Source organism: Bos indicus, chromosome 6 (assembly GCF_029378745.1).
Source record: "Bos indicus isolate NIAB-ARS_2022 breed Sahiwal x Tharparkar chromosome 6, NIAB-ARS_B.indTharparkar_mat_pri_1.0, whole genome shotgun sequence".
In the NCBI taxonomy this organism is placed as follows: Eukaryota; Metazoa; Chordata; class Mammalia; order Artiodactyla; family Bovidae; genus Bos; species Bos indicus.
In genome coordinates this window covers 46,355,031-46,374,908 of record NC_091765.1, presented here as the reverse complement: position 1 = coordinate 46,374,908, position 19,878 = coordinate 46,355,031, and the positions used below count along the sequence as shown (strand labels likewise).

At 43.0% G+C, this 19,878-nt stretch overlaps 1 protein-coding gene across 1 annotated transcript in view; it reads right to left on the bottom strand.

Moving 5' to 3' along the window:
- The window catches only part of RBPJ (recombination signal binding protein for immunoglobulin kappa J region), a 242,205-nt gene extending 225,753 nt beyond the window's left edge, over window positions 1–16,452 (bottom strand). Inside the window, exon 1 of the mRNA XM_019962550.2 lies at window positions 16,360–16,452. Coding sequence (XP_019818109.1) covers window positions 16,360–16,391 — 32 coding nt within the window. The 5' untranslated portion in view covers window positions 16,392–16,452. The remainder of the gene's footprint in view (window positions 1–16,359) is intronic.
- Window positions 16,453–19,878: the final 3,426 nt, after the last annotated feature.

The window sequence follows — 19,878 nt, the reverse complement described above, 5'->3', positions numbered from 1 at the left end:
AAAAGGTTGCAAGAACTTGGAGGGTAAAAAATACGTTAGGAAATTTGCCACTTTGCAAAAGGAAAACTGCTTTAAAAATACAACCCTCTCCTGAAAAAAACCAATCCCCCCTCTCCCCTAGACAACATAACTCTTTAAAAAAAAAGTCCTGCATTTAGAGATAGATGGGTATCTATTACTATGCTTTCTGGGAAAGTGAAAATTACTTTGGGGCATCTCTAGGACATTTCAATGTCCTTAATATTATATAGGGCACTGCAGAGCTGTAGCTTGTTCTGGGGAGAAAAGCACTGGCTATGAGTCCTGCTAAGAAGGATGCGGGGATCAGCCAGTGCCTACACCACTAACCAGCCTTAAATCTGTTAGAGAAATTTCCCAAAATCTCATTTATTTTTTCCCTGCAAAGACTAAATTGCCTCGTAATTGTCTGAGTTGTTGGGAGCATCGGGAGATAGCACTGAAGTGGAAAAACAAGCTTTGGTTTAAAAAGAGTCATGCTAGTGTCCGGTACTCTTTGCAGCATTGAAGAGGCATGTCTCTGTGTAATGGGGTAGACAATTATTAATATGACCTTGCGCCCTGATTATTCCCTGTCCCCTGTCCTATAAGAAAGAAAGAAATAATAAAAAAAATTGGGAGAGTTGAGGACAAGTGTGAGAGGAGAGGATCATCTTTGTGGTCTAAGGTACAGATAGAAGCATGGAAGCAGCAGCATTGAGTTTTGGACAACTTAGGAATGACCAGAATTGCTGGGGGGGCTAGGAATTGGATCCTCTCAAATTTTCTTTTCAAAGATGCAAATCAGAGATTTAAAATATACTTTAAAAATCTCCTGGGGCTTCCCAAGTGGCGGTAGTGGTAAAGAATCCTCCTGCCAATGGAGGAGATGTAAGAGACAGGGGTTCAGTCTTGGGTCGGGAAGATCCCCTGGAGGAGGGCATGGCAACCCACTTCAGTATTCTTGACTGGAGAATCCCATGGACAAAGGAGCCTGGCAGGCTGCAGTCCACAGGGCCACAAAGAGTTAGACACGACTGAAGCGACTTAGCATGCATGCATGCAGGGCTATTTTGACTGGGCTTGGATGTGTCCTTGTGCTGAAATTGGATTGGCCACATGGAGTTCGAGCTGCAGGAAAATCAGGAGAAGAATCTTAGCAACAATTAAGAACACATTTTCCACTGAGGCATTTTTAGGGTTCCAGAGCATAGCTCACATTGAGCTATCTTTGTACTGAAAAAAAATGGATAGAAAATAGATGACATCATTGCTATGGTCTGAATATATGCACACCCCATTCATTTGTTACATTCAAACCCTCAGGGTGATTGTATTAGGAGGCGGTCTGTTTCCAAACCAGTGAGATTGTGAGGATTAAATGAGGTCTGGGAAATTCATTGATGCCAGCATGTTCCACATTACAGATAGTCAACAAATGTTTATTAATTCAGAATTATAGATTAAAATTCAAATATAAATGCATTTTGTTACAGTAGAGGCCCTAAATGTTTAAAATGGGTGGCAGGATGCATTAAAAATACATTAATTATTTCATTTCAGCCTTACCACAACCTTGCAGTGCAGACAAACTGTATCAGCTGCTTTTTTTTAATTTAATGAATGAGGGGCAAGGTCCCGCATCTAATAATAAGGGGTATTGGCAGCGTTCAGACTCAGGGCTTCTGACTCTCCAAGGTCAGTGCTCTTTTTGCATCATCATTTATTACAGGCTGAACTGGGTTCCCCCTCAGATTCACATGTTGAAGTCTTGACCCCCAGTGCCTCAGAATGGGACTGTGTTAGGAGACAGGGCCTTTACAGAGGAAACAAGTTTAAGTGAGGCCATCAGGGCGGGCACTAACACAAACTGACTGGTGTCCTTATAAGAAGAGGACGCTGAGACACCAGAGGAAGGTCACGGGAAGACACAGTGAGAAGGCAGCCGCCTGCACACCAAGGGGAGGGCCCCCAGGAGAAACCAAACCTGCCAACACCTTGATCCTGGGCTTCAAGCCTCCAGAACTGTGAGAAACAGAGTTCTGTTGTAGAAACCACCCAGTCTGTGAAATTTCGTTAATGGCGGTCTTGGCATGGCACCCATCTTATTTCTGTGCTGGAAACATCAATGGCTGCCACTGATTGTAAATAAAGTCTAATTCCTTAGCCTGGCATTAGGTCCGTAGGACTCTTCTGTCTTCTCCAGCCTACTATCCTTACTTTATTAAGTTTAAAATCTTTTTATACCCTGGTGTCATCTCTACTTCTTTGGTAATATTGTTTCTTTTCTATATCTAGGGTGTGAACTCTTTCTGGGTCTTCAAGGCCTGATCAAAGACCCCCATGTCCCTGATTTTCCTCCCTTACTTTGCTTCTGGGGATCTCGTACTTAAGGTCAGGCTAACATGCAGCCTCTGGAGGCTGATGACCTGGGTTTTGAATTCTAGTTCTATGCTGTGTGACCTTGGACAAGTTACTTAGGCTTTCTAAGCCTCATCGTTTTCCCGGTGCATGGGAATAACACTAGTACCATTAGTTTTGAAGTTTTGAAGAATAAGAAAGATAATGCCTGTAAACTCCATTGTGAGTATCCTTCCTCCTGCACCAGTGTAAATGCCCAATGTAGATAATTTATTTCTTTATCACTTGGGTTTTATTATTCTTAATATTTCTCATTAATTCTTATTCTTTTTAAATTTTTCTTATTTTTAAGGCTTTCATATTTTATCTCTACTAATCTAAAAGCACTTGGGTCTTTTCTGGAAACTTTCAAATTTTGTTGAAAATTCTGATTATTGAAGTCATGCATGCCCATTGTAAAAATTTAACTTAAACAGAAAAACAAAGAGAGGGGGAAAAAATCACTTGTAATCTTGCCAACCAGAGTATCTACTAACATTCGATGTAGACTTCCATTTTTTTCTGTGTGTAAATACATGGTTTTGCAATAAAAATGTGATCATATTATATATATGGCTTGTATAAAGTGCTTTTTTTTTCATAAGGGTAGGTATATGTCCCTATGTCCATATTAGCAAATGTAGTCTGCTTCAGAGGTTCACCTTGGTGGCTTGCCCTGGTCCAGCGTATAGGTATGTTTTGTTTAGTTTGCATAGTTTAAAAAATTTAGCCAACTTAAACAAATCAGGATATTTTACAAAAAAAGGTGCATTTTCCTGCTTTGGAAAATATGAAGCTCCAGCCACTCTGGGGCTGGGTTTCAGGAAGCCAGTTACTTGGTTAGAACTGAGTAGTGCTGTTGCATTGTATTGCTGGCCCATGTACATCCTTGGTCTACATCAACGATGGTGATGGGTATGTAGCATTTTCTGGCTATTTGTGAACACAGCTATTCTCCTCAACTACAACAAGCAATCTGAGGGCTGAACCTAGTCTACTGTATCTTTAACCTTTAGACCCTCAGTGCCTTTCACTTACTTAGCTCTTAATACTTCTGTGACATTAATATGTGAATGAATGGACTCATTTGTGACATTTCACACATTCGTATCATTCTTGGAATGCATGGAAGACTCAGGACCCCGCCAGAGCATTGGGTTTCTTTTGTCCCTTGCAGTGTCTCCCACAGCTGGACCCAAAGGACGGCTCCAGCCACACTGGTAAGTTTTGCAGACCCTGACATCTTTCTTCCTGGAGGTGCCTTGACCACTTTAAAAAGGCAACACATAGTAGTCACTTCATTTCCTACCCAGATGCAGCCAACTCTCGAGTGGAAGATGACAGCTCTTAAATAGCACCCATGAGCCTTTCAAAACATCTGACGTTGGAGGAGAGTAAAGAAAAAGAAGTCTGTCATCATCTACTGGTGGTCATGCTTGCTTCTTTTATTTCTCTTCGCTGTCTTTTAAGCACCAAGTGTGCCTCCTAGGAGCCATGGGGTGCACCCTGCCTGAGTTCCTTGTGGGTGTTGGTGCTCAAATTAGAGGCTGGATTTTGGGGACAGCTGGAACGCTTCTTAGCTGCTCCACCCTGCAGGCGGCACGTGAGGCCCAACCACGAGATGTGAGGCAGGCCCCTTTAATCCTACACCAGAGTCTTGGCTTCCAAAACCCTATCCTCCAAAATTTGGACTTATATAACTTATTTGTTTATTTTTAAGCCAGTCCTGTCCAAGTGGAGAACACTTAAGACTCCCTTTTAGAGCAAATTTGGAACCCAACATTATCATTAACTAAATCAGCAAGCAACGGTTCTGTTAAAATACCAAGCGGCATAGTTCTGAGGACTTTTATCGTCATGTTTCCCGTGGAATCACATCGTGTGGTGGTTTCTCTGGAAATCATCCTTGGGATTCTCTCTCTCTCCTCTCTCCCTCTGTCCCTCTCTCTCTCTTGTACACCATGGCCTGAGTTAAGGGAGGTGGCGGGTGAGGGGATGCTGTCACTAAGATTTCCTGCTGTGTAGGAATCCCTTTATTTGGATTTCAACAAGGGACCAGGTCATTCTTATTGTGTAACTGACCATTGTGGTTCTCCAACTAGGTCAGCTGGTGGGGCCTCTGGAAGGCATAGCTTTTTGTAGAGCATGGTAAAGCAGAAAACATGATAAGATAACATATCTTTGGATCAAATTAGATGCCGTTTTATATTAGATTCCAGACTTGAGGGAACAGGTGCCAAAAATCTGATAAAAACATGTGAAACCAAGGATTTACTGTATAGCACAGGGAACTCAACAAGGACTTACTGTATAGTACAGAAAACTAACTCAACATCTTGCAATAACCTAAATGGAGAAGAATCTGAAATATATATATATATAAATCTCTTTACTGTACACCAGAAACTAACACAACATTTTAAATCAACTATACATAGGACACGACTTAGCGACTAAACAACAACAATACTTCAATAACAATTAAGAAACAAAGTATGTGAATATGTTCACTGATATGTTGTTTCAATTAGGGACAACACTGGAAACATTCTAAATGTTTAACAAGAGGAGAATAATTAAATTACCTATGACCATTTTAAACGCATCTATTAAGGATTCATCAAAAGTTTTAAAGATCCTTCAGAGAGCCTTTAATAGTGTTGAGAGAAGTGTCTATGATTTGTTAGGTTAAAAAAAGTGGAAATAAAGTCACATATGAAGTCTGAGATCAATTACATTTATCATATGGACACAGATCCTTAGAAAATACACCACAATTTTAGGACAGATTATAGCTCTGCATTGGAGAAGGCAGTGGCACCCCACTCCAGTACTCTTGCCTGGAAAATCCCATGGACGGAGGAGCCTGGTAGGCTGCGGTCCATGGGGTCGCTAAGAGTCGGACACGACTGAGCGACTTCACTTTCACCTTTCACTTTCATGCATTGGAGAAGGAAATGGCAACCCACTCCAGTGTTCTTGCCTGGAGAATCCCAGGGATGGAGGAGCCTGGTGGGCTGCAGTCTATGGGGTCGCACAGAGTTGGACATGACTGAAGTGACTTAGCAGCAGCAGCAGCAGCAGCAGCAGGGCTCTGCATGATGCAATGTTGGGTAGTTTTTACTGTTTATTTAGCCTTTTCAGCATTTTCAAACGTTTCTAAAGTGAGCGTTTACTGCTTTGATTGTCAGGAAAGAAAATGATTATAAGGTAGTCAACATCCTGGTGGTAGTGGACTTGGGTCCGCATTTTCTTTCAATACCTTTTTTTTTTTAACCCTTACTACACTTTATCTGCCACAGCTCCTGCAGGGAGGATCTGGAGGGAGGATCTGGAGGAAAACACTGTGACTTAGATGAGGACTGGGCGATGTTCTCCTACAGACAGAGCCACAGCAATTTTCCTTGGGACCGGAGGTTTGTGGGCACCTATGAGCTACATGCATTCTGTCTGGATTCCTGTCTGCAGATTCATAGAAACTAAGAAAGAAACGAGGCTGAAAGAGCCTTGCATCTGCTGATGGATCTCATCTTCAGATTAAAAAGAGTTCTAGCAGGACAGCCCTTTCCTCTTCTTATCCCCATGTCCCCTGCTCCCCTAAAATAATGTTAATGAAAGTGAAGACAGATGTTTTCAAGTTGTGGTGAGGCAGCCTGGTTCAAGCAAGGTGACTGGACTCCACACGCTGAGCTTTGTAGGTTGTCCGGCCAAGAGACGACTGGTTTATTCTTTGGGCCAGCCAGTTTCTTCAGTCCTGTGGGTTTCCTCCATGTATTAAATGGATGTAACACGACTCAAAGCTTCTCTTGGAGCTGTGTCCCATGACCTCATCTTCCACTGCCTATACACATGGGGTGAAGTGCTCCCTTCAGGCGCTGAAGGGTGGTGTTGAAGGAGGACTTGAGCTGGGACTGAGAACAAGTCTTAGGAGCATTTTTAGGAAAGGTTTTTAGGAGTCTTCCAGCTACCAAGCATGGCGATAGTTCAGTTCATTACATCAACATACTGTTTATTGAGTGATTGTCTACATCTTGAGCCAGGCATCCAAGAACTCCCCCAAATTCTTAGAGAAGCCTCAGTTTCCTCCATTAACATCCCAAACGTCCTTTTCATTAAAAACTTGGATCCCTATTTGGTGTGGGACCAGTACTACTCTTGAAATTGATGAGTCTGGGTTGAAATCTCACCTCTGTCACCTGTAAGTACTGTAGCTTCAGGCAAGTTACGTAATCTCTCAAAGGCTTATTTTCCTCACATTTAAAGTAAGAATAATAATGCCAGCCTCATGAGTTTTTTATTTACTTACTTATTGATTTATCTTTGGCTGTGCTGGGTCTTCACTAGTTGTTGTGCAACTAGATCTACTCTCTAGTTGCGGTACGAGGGCTTCTTCCTGCTGTGGCTTCTCTTGTTGCGGAGAAGGCCGTGGCACCCCACTCCAGTACTCTTGCCTGGAAAATCCCATGGATGGAGGAGCCTGGTAGGCTGCAGTCCATGGGGTCGCTAAGAGTCCAACACCATTGAGCGACTTCCCTTTCACTTTTCACTTTCATGCATTGGAGAAGGAAATGGCAACCCACTCCAGTGTTCTTGCCTGGAGAATCCCAGGGACAGCGGGGCCTGGTGGGCTGCCGTCTATGGGGTCACACAGAGGTGGACATGACTGAAGTGACTTAGCATGGCATCTCCTGTTGCGGAGCACAGGCTCTAGGCTATGGGCTTCAGTAGTTGCAGTAGTAGCGTAGTTGCTCTGAGGCATGTGGGATCTTCTGGGAGCAGGGATTGAACCTGTGTCCCCCACATTGGCAGGCTGACTCTTAACCACTGGACCACCAAGGAAGTCCCTGAGGTTGTTTTAGAGTAAGGTTGCTAAATTTAGCAAATAAAAATATAGACATCCAGTTAAATTGGAATGTCAGAGGAACGAAAATAGTATTTTAGTATTAATATATCCTAAATATTGCACAGGATATTCTTATTACTAAAAAAATCATTTGTTTCTTATCTGACGTTCCAGCTTACCTGAGTGTTCTGCGTTTTACCTAACAATCCTATTCTTGTGGCTGCAATGGAGGGATTTATCTGAAAGCCCCTGCCCATGCCTCAGTGAATACTCTTTCCTCTGTACCTTTTTCTCCCAGGGAGGGCCCTGTGATTATGCTTCCCTTTTCCATGGTAGGAGATGTAAAGACTGTGACCAGGTTGGTGGAAAGAAGGTGACCATAATCAGTTAGATGCGGACATCTCCACGGGTGGAGTAAGAGAGGAGAGAGGACATGCAGGCTGGTATGCACTATTTGCTGTCATTTAGTTGTTCAGTTGTGTCTGACTCTTTGCAGCCCTGTGGACTGCAGCATGCCAGGCTTCCCTGTCCTTCACCATCTCCTGGAGTTTGCTCAAATTCATGAGCTAAGCCTCTAGCAAATAGTGTCCCTGGGTTGTGTGTGCCTTTAGATGCTCCACCTGTCCTCTGCAAGGCTGTCAATGGAGGTGACACATGGCGTCATGAGGCACCCAGACGGAGACGCTGACCCCAGGAAAACCCCAGCTAGCCATGACCATTCATAGGCTTCAAAGGCCAACTGCTGTGTTAGACAGAGGGACTTTCCTGGAGGTGATTTTTACAAAGAAGGGGTAAAGGGGACTGGGTGCCCCAGAGGCCTACTGAGATTCTGGGGAAATCCGGGGTACAAGCTGACACTGACTGTCCTTCTGCTTCTTTCTATGGCTCCTCCCCAAGCCCCCTCACCGCCCCGCCTCCAAACTTGAATCCCCTCTGACTTCAGCTCCCTTGGCTCCTGGGGTGGAGATTGACAGGTGGCAGGTCACTCTCTGGTCTTTGTGTGAATCACAGGCTGCTCCAGGGCCCCCAGAACCTCAGGGTGTCATTTTCCTTTTCTGATCATCGAATTCCGGGTGAGGAACTCAGCTGTCGTCGGCTTCAGGGAATTTTTCCACCAGGATTGAAATCGGGGCCAAGAAAGTGGGGGCATGCAGAAGGCATTCTTTCTACTATTCAGACGTGCTTTCTCTTTAGTTGGGACGTTAGAAAATGCTGTTTTCACCCAGAGTCCTAGATGAAAGTGTTGAATTTCGTTACAGTGAGAAAACATAGGAAGAGAGGCCCTCATTTCTGCCATGTTCCCACCCTCATCCCTCCTTTTAAAATTTAGACGTTTTAATATGTTTTATTTGAAGTTAACAAAATTAAATTAATTCAAGCCATGCCCAGTCGGGGTGGGGGTGGGAGGAAAAGAAAAATTTTAAGGGAAACCTCTGTTTCTAGTCTCTACTTAAGTATCACAGTCATCTTGTTACTTTTATTTTGGAAGAGAAGAAGTAATATTCTGCATTTCTTTTTCTTTTTTTTTTTATTTAATTTTATTTTTAAACTTTACATAATTGTATTAGTTTTGCCAAATATCAAAATGAATCCGCCACAGGTATACATGTGTTCCCCATCCTGAACCCTCCATTTTGACTATTACTTTCTAAATAGTTTTCCTTTCACTTAATATACTTTCTAAAATTTTTATTCATTCTAAGGAAAACAATCTTAAATTTTTTTAAATTTAATTTTTATTTTTTTTATCAAAGTACAGTTGATTTACAATGTTGTCCCAGTCTCTGCTGTATGGCAAAGTGACTCATACATGCATTCTTTAAAAAATATTCTTTTCCATTATGGTTTATCCCAGGAGATTGAATATAGTTCCCTGTGCTACACAGTAGGACCTTGATGTTTATTTATTCTAAATGTAATAGTTTGCATCTACCAACCCCAAAGTATGTTAGTTGCTCAGTCATGTCTGACTCTTTGCTCCTCTGTCCATGGGATTTTCCAGGCAACGATATTGGAGTGGGTTGCCATTTCCTTCTCCAACCAACCCCAAATTCCTCCCCAAATTCCAGTCTACCCCTCTCCCTCCCGCTCATGGCAATCACAAGTCTGTTCTCTATATCTGTGAGTAAGTTAAAGAATATCTTTAAAATGTAGCATTAGATATATTATATATATTTCCTCCCTATCATATGATGATAAGCATATGCTATTAAAATTTAATATGCTCATCTGTGTATCATTTAAAACTCTTTCAGGAACACAGTTCTTGAACAACTTCATAAAGTTATTTGAAGTCAGAAGTTCCTATCTATCATCTGGGTAACAATAGGCAGATTTAGTGAAACATTTACTCTATTCTGAAACATGGACTTTATAGATATTTAGTCCTCCCAGGAACACTAGGGTATTTTTTTTTGTTGGCCCCATTTTACAGATAAGGAAACTGAGTCTAAGAGAGGTAAAGTCAAGGTCATAGCCCTGGGAAATGGAAGTCAGATTCAAATCAGAGCAGTTTAAGTTTAGAGTCCGTGCAATCACCCTTCTCTCTAACCTCTTAGGAAAACAAACAAACCCAACAGGTATTGATACCACCACTTGGCAGGAAAACAGCAGGCAATAGTTCTGTTGAAAGAATTCATTCAGAACGAAATGGTAAGAGTGTCCTTCCCGTAATTTTAATGCATTGCATACAGTTTCCAACTTGCAGAGGTTGGATTCTAAAAGTTGATTTAAAAGCAGTTTCACCATTCCCTTGCTCTGTGCTCCCAGGCACTTTGAACACACCTCTCCTGTTACACTCAGCATCTTGTCCCTTGGGAGCTCACAGTTCTCTCCCTGACAGGGCTCCCAGCTGCTCAAAGCCAGGGACTTGGCCTTGTGTTTCCTTTGGTATTCTCAGCACCCAGCACAGCACCCAGCCCTCGGAGACCCAAAGTGTACACGTACTGTATTAAATTGCAAGTCATTTGTTTGGAACTCAGCATACATTTCCCAAAAGAAATGCATTACAAACAGGAGTGGAAGGGTTATGTTTCCAACCAGCCCACAAGAGTTTATTTAACCTTTCTCTCGTCTACCAAAAGTACTAAGTTACCTGGAGCCGTGGGTGGGGCGAAAGGTGGGGTGGTGGAGACAGGGAGATAGAAATCTTCCTCCGCTTTCCTAGGTCAGACCTAGATGGAGTGTCACATGGATTGGAGTTCATCTTTGACTCCCTCCAATCTGCTTTTCTATCTCTCCCATCTATCTGTCATTTCTGTCTCCAGGATTTCTACTCAGTATCCAGCTGGGGTCCCTTGCCCAGGTCTTCCCTTTTCTTCCCCAAATAACCTGCTTGACCCCCTTCACCAGTCAAAATTCCTGTTTCCTGAATGCAAGTAAGCATGGTGGTTGTCCCGGAGGAAATTCACAGATTAGCAAGAATTACCTCAATTATTGCTAGTCTGTGCATGATGGGCTCTAACATCCCTCCACTGCCTCCTCACCCCCACCCACCAGTGCTAAGCACATGGCTGTTTATAGCACAGTAGTTAAGATTATAGGATTTAGAGACAGATTTGAATACTGGTTCTACCTCCAAGTTATATGGGCTAGGGAAAGTAAGTTCTCTACACCTCAGTTGTTGCATCTGTAAAATGGGAATAACTGTAGTTAAATTTTTTTCTTTTGTCTGCACCATGTGGCTTGCAGGATCTTAGTTCCCAGACTAGGGATTGAACCCCCACCTTCTACAGTGAAAGTACCGAGTTCTAACCACTGGTCTGCCAGGGAATTCCTGAAAGCTATTAATAATAGTCGTTTTAAATTTTAAATTAATTTATTTTTTAATTGAAGGATAATTGCTTTACAGAGTTGTGTTGGTTTCTGCCAAACACCAACACGAATCAGCCATAGGTATTCATATTTCCTCTCCCTCTTGAACCTCCCTCTCACCTCCCACCCCATCTCACTTCCTCTAGGTTGTTACAGAGCCCCGGTTTGAGTTCTCTGAGTCATACAGCAAATTCCCATTGGCTATCTATTTTACATAAGGTAATGGAAGAGAGCTACTAATAATTCTTTAAAACATTTAGTGTTATATCACTTATCAGGCACAGTGCTAAGGACTTTTAGTTCATTGATTGACTTTATCTTCCCAACAATCCCGTGAGGTAGATACTTGATTATTAACTGTTATAAAGGAGAGTGACTCTTGAAAGAGATTTCTAGTGGTAAATTAATTATTATTTATTCTCTGCCTTCCTTTCTTCCAAAAAGGTTTTAAGACAACATGCTACATTGATAACATTTCTGGCAGCATGGATGGGAGAAGACCTTCCCTGGAGGAGATTTTTCAGGGCAAAGGGAGAGGGTCTGCTGTCAGATCATCCATGGCTGAAAATGTATCCTGAGAGTCCATTCCATTACACGGTTCCTGTTTCCACAACTTCTTCCCGTCCTCTGCCTCTGAATGTGCCAAATCTGCAAGTGGTCCAAGTTTTTTCTCTAGCCCCTTTCTTTCTTTTTTAATTTTTTTACACAGCCAGTGACAGCTGCAAGGTGGTGGGGGCCGGGCGGATGGCAGCAGCTGTTTGTATGTATGGGATCTCTGTAGTCTTTCTTTGTGAGTCAGGGGCTGTCTGTATATGTCACACGCTACCACCTGGCAAGACATTTCGTTCCATGTATGTTGTTTAAATGTTTCCTGGATGATATCATAAACACAGAAGGAGGGGGGACCTTCAGATATGGATTTCCAGCCCTTCACTTCCCGATGCAGAAACATCCTAGGGCGATTTTCTCCTCTAGCTCAGCAGACAGCTTGAAATTTACTCCATGGTCCTTCCCATTTACCAGATGCGGAGATTTTAATGCCAGTGGGGCAGGCATCTGAACAGAAGCCACAGTGTAGTCCTGGAGAACACCGAGCAGAAGCCCAAGGCAGAAGCAGGTGGCAGGCTCGCCCCACGGCCCCTCACTGGGGTCCTGGGGACTGAGTACCTTCCCTTCTCTGGGTCTCAGTTTCCTCTTCAGTCAAGCAAGTGGGATGAGCTGAACTCTCTCTGGTCCCTTCTGAGCTTTCAGACTCTTTGATTCTTTGATAAACTACCCAGGACAGAGGGCTGATCATCCTTGGTAATCCTGCCTTTGGGGTGGACAGTCTATTGTGACCCATGTAAGCCTGTTCAAATGTTTCCTCATCCTTAAAATTAAGCAATTTCCCCTTATGCTAACTAAACAGTTCTTGTAATTTGATCGTAATTTTTTTTTGGTTGTCATTGTTATTAGGACTTCTAAAAATATAGGAAGAATTCTACCCTGTTCCTATTATGGTGATACCTTTGTTATACATATACTGACATATTTGTTCTAACCTAGATGATTAGTTTTCAAAGACTTAATAGCAATGGGATTCTATTTTTATATGACATTTATATTTAAAAGCTGGGTTTCCCTTGTAGCTCAGACAGCAAAGAATCTGCCTCTGCAAAGCAGGAGACCTGGGTTTGATCCTTGGGTTGGGAAGATCCCCTGGAGAAGGGAATGGCAACCCACTCTAGTATTCTTGCCTACAGAATTCCATGGACAGACCATGGGGTAGCAAAGAGTGTACACAACTGAGTAACTAACACACATTTAAAAGCTATTTCACATATGTAATTTCATTTAAACCTCAAACTAAAAGTAAGAAGAGAAATTGTAGTCATTTTTATAAGTGAAGAGTTTCAGGGTAAATAAATACAAATTCCCTGAATAATATTTCATCTTACAGTTACTAAGTGAAAGAGTCAGGATCCAAACCCAGGTCTTTGCTCAGAGTCTAGTGCTCAGGCAATGAGAACTCACGTTAATTTACACCAGCACTACCAGCTAGCTCCCCTCGCTTGAGTTTATGCTGTGTCCTGGGTACCCTACTATGTGCGTGCATGCATGCTCTTTTGCTTCATTTGTGTCTGACTCTTTGCGACCCCGAGGACTGTAGCTCACCAGGCTCCTCTGTCCATGGGGATTCTCCAGGCAAGAACACTGGAGTGTGTTGCCATGCCCTCCTCCAGGGGATCTTCCCGACTCAGGGATTGAACCCGTGTTGCTTATGCCTCCTGCATTGGCAGGCAGGTTCTTTACCACTGGTGCCACCTGGGAAGCCCAGGTGCTCTGCTTCCATCTCAAATCCTGGAGACAACTATGCCATAGAAGTATTATCACTCTCAGTTGAGAGATGAAACAATTGAAGTTAAGAGAAATCAAGCTTGCTAATGTGCGCTGAAAGCAAAATTCAAATCCAAGCCCAGTCTTTTGACAGTGCCTCCTTTCACTTAAATATGCATCACCTCTTCAGAGTCCCTTGGACCGCAAGGAGATCCAACCAGTCCATTCTAAAGGAGATCAGTCCTGGGTGTTCTTCGGAAGGAATGATGCTAAAGCTGAAACTACAGTACTTTGGCCACCTCATGCGAAGAGTTGACTCATTGGAAAAGACTCTGATGCTGGGAGGGATTGGGGGCAGGAGGAGAAGGGGACGACGGAGGATGAGATGGCTGGATGGCATTACCAACTCGATGGACGTGAGTTTGAGTGAACTCCGGGAGTTGGTGATGGACAGGGAGGCCTGGCGTGCTGCGATTCATGGGGTCGCAAAGAGTCGGACATGGCTGAGTGACTGAATTGAACTGAAAAGGAGACCTAATAAAGTTTAATTTTCAGAATTTTTTTTAGGCTACATGAATTATGGTTCCATGAAAGTACAGTTAAGGGCAATGACCAATTGTTTGAATCCTGTTCAGCCAACTGGAATTTGTCAGTTGCCCTTAATTTCTCCTGTAATACAGCAGTCTGCTTCTTGGTCTTTCTTTTCTAGATTTTCTCTTATTTATTTCAAACAATATTTTTATTACTTTTTTTCCTGCATTCTCTTAAAATATCTCTTTTTAAGAGATTGGCATTTAAAGTGAGCATGGCCTTCTTAGTTAGAACTTGGATGATGACCAGTAGAAGAACAAGACTTGAGCTTGCTTCTTCTTTCCCCGCCTCTTTCCGGTTTATATGTCCCAAGATCATTTTAAGTTTATTTGTAATCTGTTTTCCTGTCAATTTTACCTAATCCTTGTCCATTTTATATCCGCATAATTCATTGCCTATTCCTAAACACTCCAACTTCTTTTATGAAATGGGGATACTGTGTACAGTGTGAGGAATAGAGTCAATCATTATGTAATATCCTGTATGGTGACAGATGGTAACTAGATTTATTATGGTGATCATTTTGAAATGTTTAAAAGTATTGAATTACTATGTTATATAACAGGAACTAGCATAATGCTGTCGGTCAGTTATATTTCAAAAACAAACTCATAGAAAAAGAGATCACATTTGTGGTTGGGGAAGGGGATGGACTGAAGACAATTAAGAGGTACAAACTTCCAGTTATAAGATAAATGAATAAGCACTAGGGATGTCATGGACAATATGATAAATGTAATTTACACGACTGTATGTGATATATCAAAGTTGTTAACCGTTCTCATCACAAGGAAAAACATTTTTTTCTATTTCTTTAACATTGCATCTAAATGACATGATGGATGTTCACTACACTGTGGTCATCATTTTATGATATGTAAGTCAAGTCATTGTGCTGTACACTGTAAACTCATACAGTGCTGTATGTCAGCTGTAGTATGTAATGATTCCTGTCTTATTCACACTTCATATATTTGGTGATGTTCAATCAGTGTGTAGGGAAAGCACTTGGGAAAGTATAAAGAACCATGGGCATGGAGAATTATAGTATATTTTGCTTTTGAAAACTTAATCTATAGAAATGGAGCTAGATGGATTGTTCAGGGAAGTGAAGATTTGAGTGTTCTGGATTTATTAGTTATATGTTGTATATAATAATTATATACAATAATTTAATATGTCACTAAATCATTTAAAAGAAAGACTTTGTATGCATTATTTAGAGAACTGTCCTTTCCTGATCATAGACTGATATGTAGGGGTTATTCAAACACAAGATTGATGCCTTCTGTGCCTCTCCCCATACCTCCTGGCTTTTCCAAGGTTTTCTGCCAAGGTCTCTGAGCTACTCTCGTACAAGCCCCACACCTGGTATTGTTAGGCACCTGTGTTAGCTTTCCTTTAAAGTCCCCACGTTTCCTGGTATCAAGGAAACCTTTTAAAATGTTAACTCTTTCCATGTAGTTCCACAATGATAATGAATTTCTGGCATCCATTGACTGAGAAAATACTCAGTGACAGCAGGACATTACAAACCCAGAAAATGCTTTAAATGGATTTATATTTAATCCATTACAACTGCATCCAAATGCTTTTGAAAAATACACAGACATATCTAAGACATTATTCCACCAGGCATGCATATGAACACTCAGCAGATATTTGTCACATAAAGACTTGGATAAGAAGAGGATGGAAATGTGCAGGTAATGCTTGTGCTATCTGTGGATTTGTGACCCTTTTGTCATAACTCAATCCCCAATCCCTGCCCTGGGGCCCAGAGCTCAGAAACCCTTCACCCAGTATACAGTAGGCACTCAGTTGTCTCAACTAGATTATAAGTTTGAGGATAGCAAGTAAATTGCAGGCCCTTCTGTATCTCCAGCAGAACCCAACACTGTACTGAGAGAAAGCTGCCCACTTTCAAATAAACCAGGAACTCGGTTAGCATCAGCTACCAACAGATGTATTTCTGGAGGACCTTATTAAAAAGGAAGCTTCTGAAATTTAAACCACCTAGAAAGAATAGGTCTTTGATTCCAGAAAACTTGTGTTTCTCTGCTAGGGTAAGGGAAAGTAAGTATGGAGTTAGAAAAGCATAAGAAGAGGGGGCAGGGCCTATGAAGCAGAGCTGCTTGCTCAAAGGCAGAGAGAGCATAGAAACCTCATCCTTTGAAGCTAGCCTCAGCCTCTGCTAAGTAATCTCAGGCCGCATCAGAGAGGAGGTGACAAGAAAACTCCTGGTGGTGACTGAAGTGGCAGAGGAGAGGGTTAGTTCACCATGTCTTGAAGTGGCAGTGGCAAAAAGCAATTTATGGATCCATAAATCACAAGCTAAAGCATAGTAAATATTTTCATGGCCAATGTGACATCGAGAATTCACGAGAGGATTCACTTACCTCGACAACGCTGGATAGAGCAGTCCGATCATGTTGAAGAGAAACTCTTAACACAGATTCTTCTTGGAGGCTCAAGTGATGTGAAAGGCTGCAGAGAGAGTCCCGGGCACCCTCACTCTGGTGCCCACTTCACCTTGCAACAAAGGAAGTGAAAGTGTCAAAATGAAGAGAAGAAAGTCAACATTCTGTCTAAGGGGAAAAATGCAGACACAGGCTTTTTTCTTTTTCTTCTTTTTATGGGGTGGAGGGTTCGGAAGTTCTCTGGTTGAAGAGGAATCTGTAAAGGGAAACAAGAAATAATCTTTCCTAGTTCTTGTTTTTCCTGGGTTTATCCTGAAATCTGAGGCATGGTTTTTATATATAAATATAAGCTGCAAAACAAATTGCCAATGGGATAGGGGAGAGAAATGATGTTACAGCTGCTTTAGGTTAATTCGATTTTCTTTCATGTTTCAGAGTTGGCTTGATATTCCTGACCTCAGTGATTTCTGTTGAATTGAAATTGTTGGGTGAAATGGATTCCCCTAGTCCTAGACAGAGCCTTAACCATAGAATTGTAAGGAAAATAGCACAGAATTGTAAAACATGATTGACATTGAACTTGTGACTTACTGAAGAAAAGGAATGAATGAATGAACAGAGTGATCTTGGTGAAGAACATTCTCTGGCCCTTTCTAACTCCTCTTAAGTAACATCATGCAGGCCATGGACCAGTTGACCTTGCAACCAAGGTGACCAAGTGGGACCAACTTGTCCCAGGCTTTGTCAGCTTTAGCATGGAAAGTCCCACATCCTGGCAAACCCCCGATACAGGTATACTGGGACGGCGGCTACCCTGGGCCTCTGTGGCCCTTGCTGTGTTCCAGGGTACACTGATGATCAACCCCTAGGGCCTTGAGCTGCCCTGTCCTGCATATCTCACTCCATCTTATCCATTAGGAGTTGTGGTGTGTCGCAGATTCTAATGATCATTTTTGCCAATTTATCTTCCCTTATCATCTCCTTCCTTATTGGTGAAGCCCTGATTTTATCCTTTTGTTCACCTACTGAGTGGCTGTGTGACCGTAATCCCAGTTCATCAAGATGGGGGGTGGATCTTGATTAATCTAAGCCAAGCATGCAATTTTAGTCTCCTTGCCAGAGACTGAGTTATCAGGGGACCATGGTATGCACTGGTGTGGTATTACCAGTTGTTAAAACTTTGAAATGCTTTGCAGCGGTGTTGCCCGTGCCCTGGCTCCTGCCCCAGGATTCCTGTGGTAAACTTCTCTGTTTCAGCTACTGAAGGGTTAATGTCTAGCAATACCATAGGTTTCCCTGGTGACTCAGTTGGTAAAGAATCCACCTGCAATGCAGGAGAGCCTTGGGTGGGGAAGATCCCTTGGAGAAGGAAATGGCAACCCACCCCAGTATTCTTGCCTGGAGAATCCCATGGACAGAGGAGCCTGGTGGGCTACAGTCCACAGGGTTGCAAATAGCGGACACGACTGAGTGACCAAACCACCAACACCAACACCATGGGGGGCTTCCTGGACCCTAGCTCCAGGTCTCCCGCTTTGTTGGTTCACTGCCCTATCCTTCATGTGTTATTAATATTTATTTTGTAGAATATCTTGCCTGTGAAGTGAAGTGAAAGTCTCTCAGTCGTCTCCAACTCTTTGTGACCTCATGGACTGCATAGTCCATGGAATTCTCCAGGCCAAAATACTGGAGTGGGTAGCCTTTTCCTTCTCCAGGGGATCTTCCCAACCCAGGGATAGAACCCAGGTATCCTGAATTGCAGGCAGATTCTTTACCAGCTTAGCCACAAAGGAAGCCCAAGAATACTGGAGTGGGTAGCCTATCCATTCTCCAGCAGATCTTCCTGACCCAGGAATTGAACTGGGGTCTCCTGCATTGCAGGCGGATTCTTTACCAACTGAGCTATGAGGGAAGCCCCATCTTGCCTGTATGTGAGCTAATTCTGGGGACAGATGTCAACAATAAGAACTTTATCCCCCTTTTTTTTGACTGTGCCATACAGCATGTGGTGTCTTAGTTTCCCAAGCAGGGATTGAACTCATGTCACCTCCATTAGAAGTGCAGAGTCTGAACCACTGGACTGCCAGGAAAGTCCCATCCACTTTCCTAAGTGGCCCCAGTGGCTGCCACCAGGGTCCAGGGTCGTCGGTCACGACGTAGTCTCAGTGCTGATGTCCACAGCAGCAGGTACAGTGTTCAGTGCCAGCCCAGGTCTACAGTATCATTCTGGGCATAGCCTATAAACCTCAGAGTGCCTTGGTTTTTCAGAGAATACAACCTTTTAGTCAATTCCTTTTCAGCTTCCATCACTATGCATGTTAGCTTTTGTATGTACCATGCCACCTGAAACTTAGTGTTGTAGAACAGTGACCATTTATCTAGCTGTGGGTCATCAATCTGGACTTGGCTTAACTGGGTTCAGCCATATATCTGCAGTCAACTACTGGAGTGGCTGAAACGGGCTGACCTGGAGTGACCTCAGCTTCATTCCATCGGTCAAAGCAAGTCACAAGCCCAGGCCAGATTCAAGGGCTGGAAAAATAGTCTCTGCTTCTTGGGAGAGTAGATACAGAGAGAGGAGTCAATTACCACAATCATCCAGAGCTTGTTCTCGGTACTCCAACCGGCACAACAAGCTGGAAGATCAGTGCCAGGGAGACAGAAGGAAGCCCCTTTCTCCTCTGCAGACTCGAGGCACTGCAGGGGAACAAGTGGATCTGTCTAAGCCATCCCCATTCTGGGAGCAAAGCGTGGCTTGAAGGAGATGCATGTGCGGAAGACTGTGAAATACCACTTTGATTTCCTTGCCTTTAGATGCGGTGGTACATGATTAATCCACACTCCTTTCCCTTCTACCCTGGAAATGAGGGCTGTTCTAGATGACAGCTCCTTCATTCAGCAACACACAGTACGGTGAGAACTAAACCGATGTTGTTTGAAAGTCAAGACAACTCAAAACGAGGTTGGAGGTTGTTTGTCACTGCATCATTAACTGCCCTATCCTGACAGAGGAAGTACTTAACCAAGTACCAGTTCCGAAGAACACTGCATTAAAAAGATGAGTTTTGTAAGTAAATAAAGTTGGGGACAATAAGAAACTGCTCATTTTCCCTTTGGTGTTTATTCTCTTTCTGCATTTTGGTGATATAAAACGCTCTGAGTTTTGGCCGAACACTTGGGTACCTAACCAGGGAGTGCATTTCTTCAGTTCAGTTCAGTTCAGTTGCTCAGTCATGTCCAACTCTTTGCGACGCCATGAATCACAGCACACCAGGCCTCCCTGTCCATCACCAACTCCCAGAGTTCACTCAGACTCATGTCCATCGAGTCAGTGATGCCATCCAGCCATCTCATCCTCTGTCATCCTCTTCTCCTCCTGCCCCCAATCCCTCCCAGCATCAGGGTCTTTTCCAATGAGTCAACTCTTCGCATGAGGTGGCCAAAGTACTGGAGTTTCAGCCTTAGCATCATTCCTTCCAAAGAAATCCCAGGGCTGAT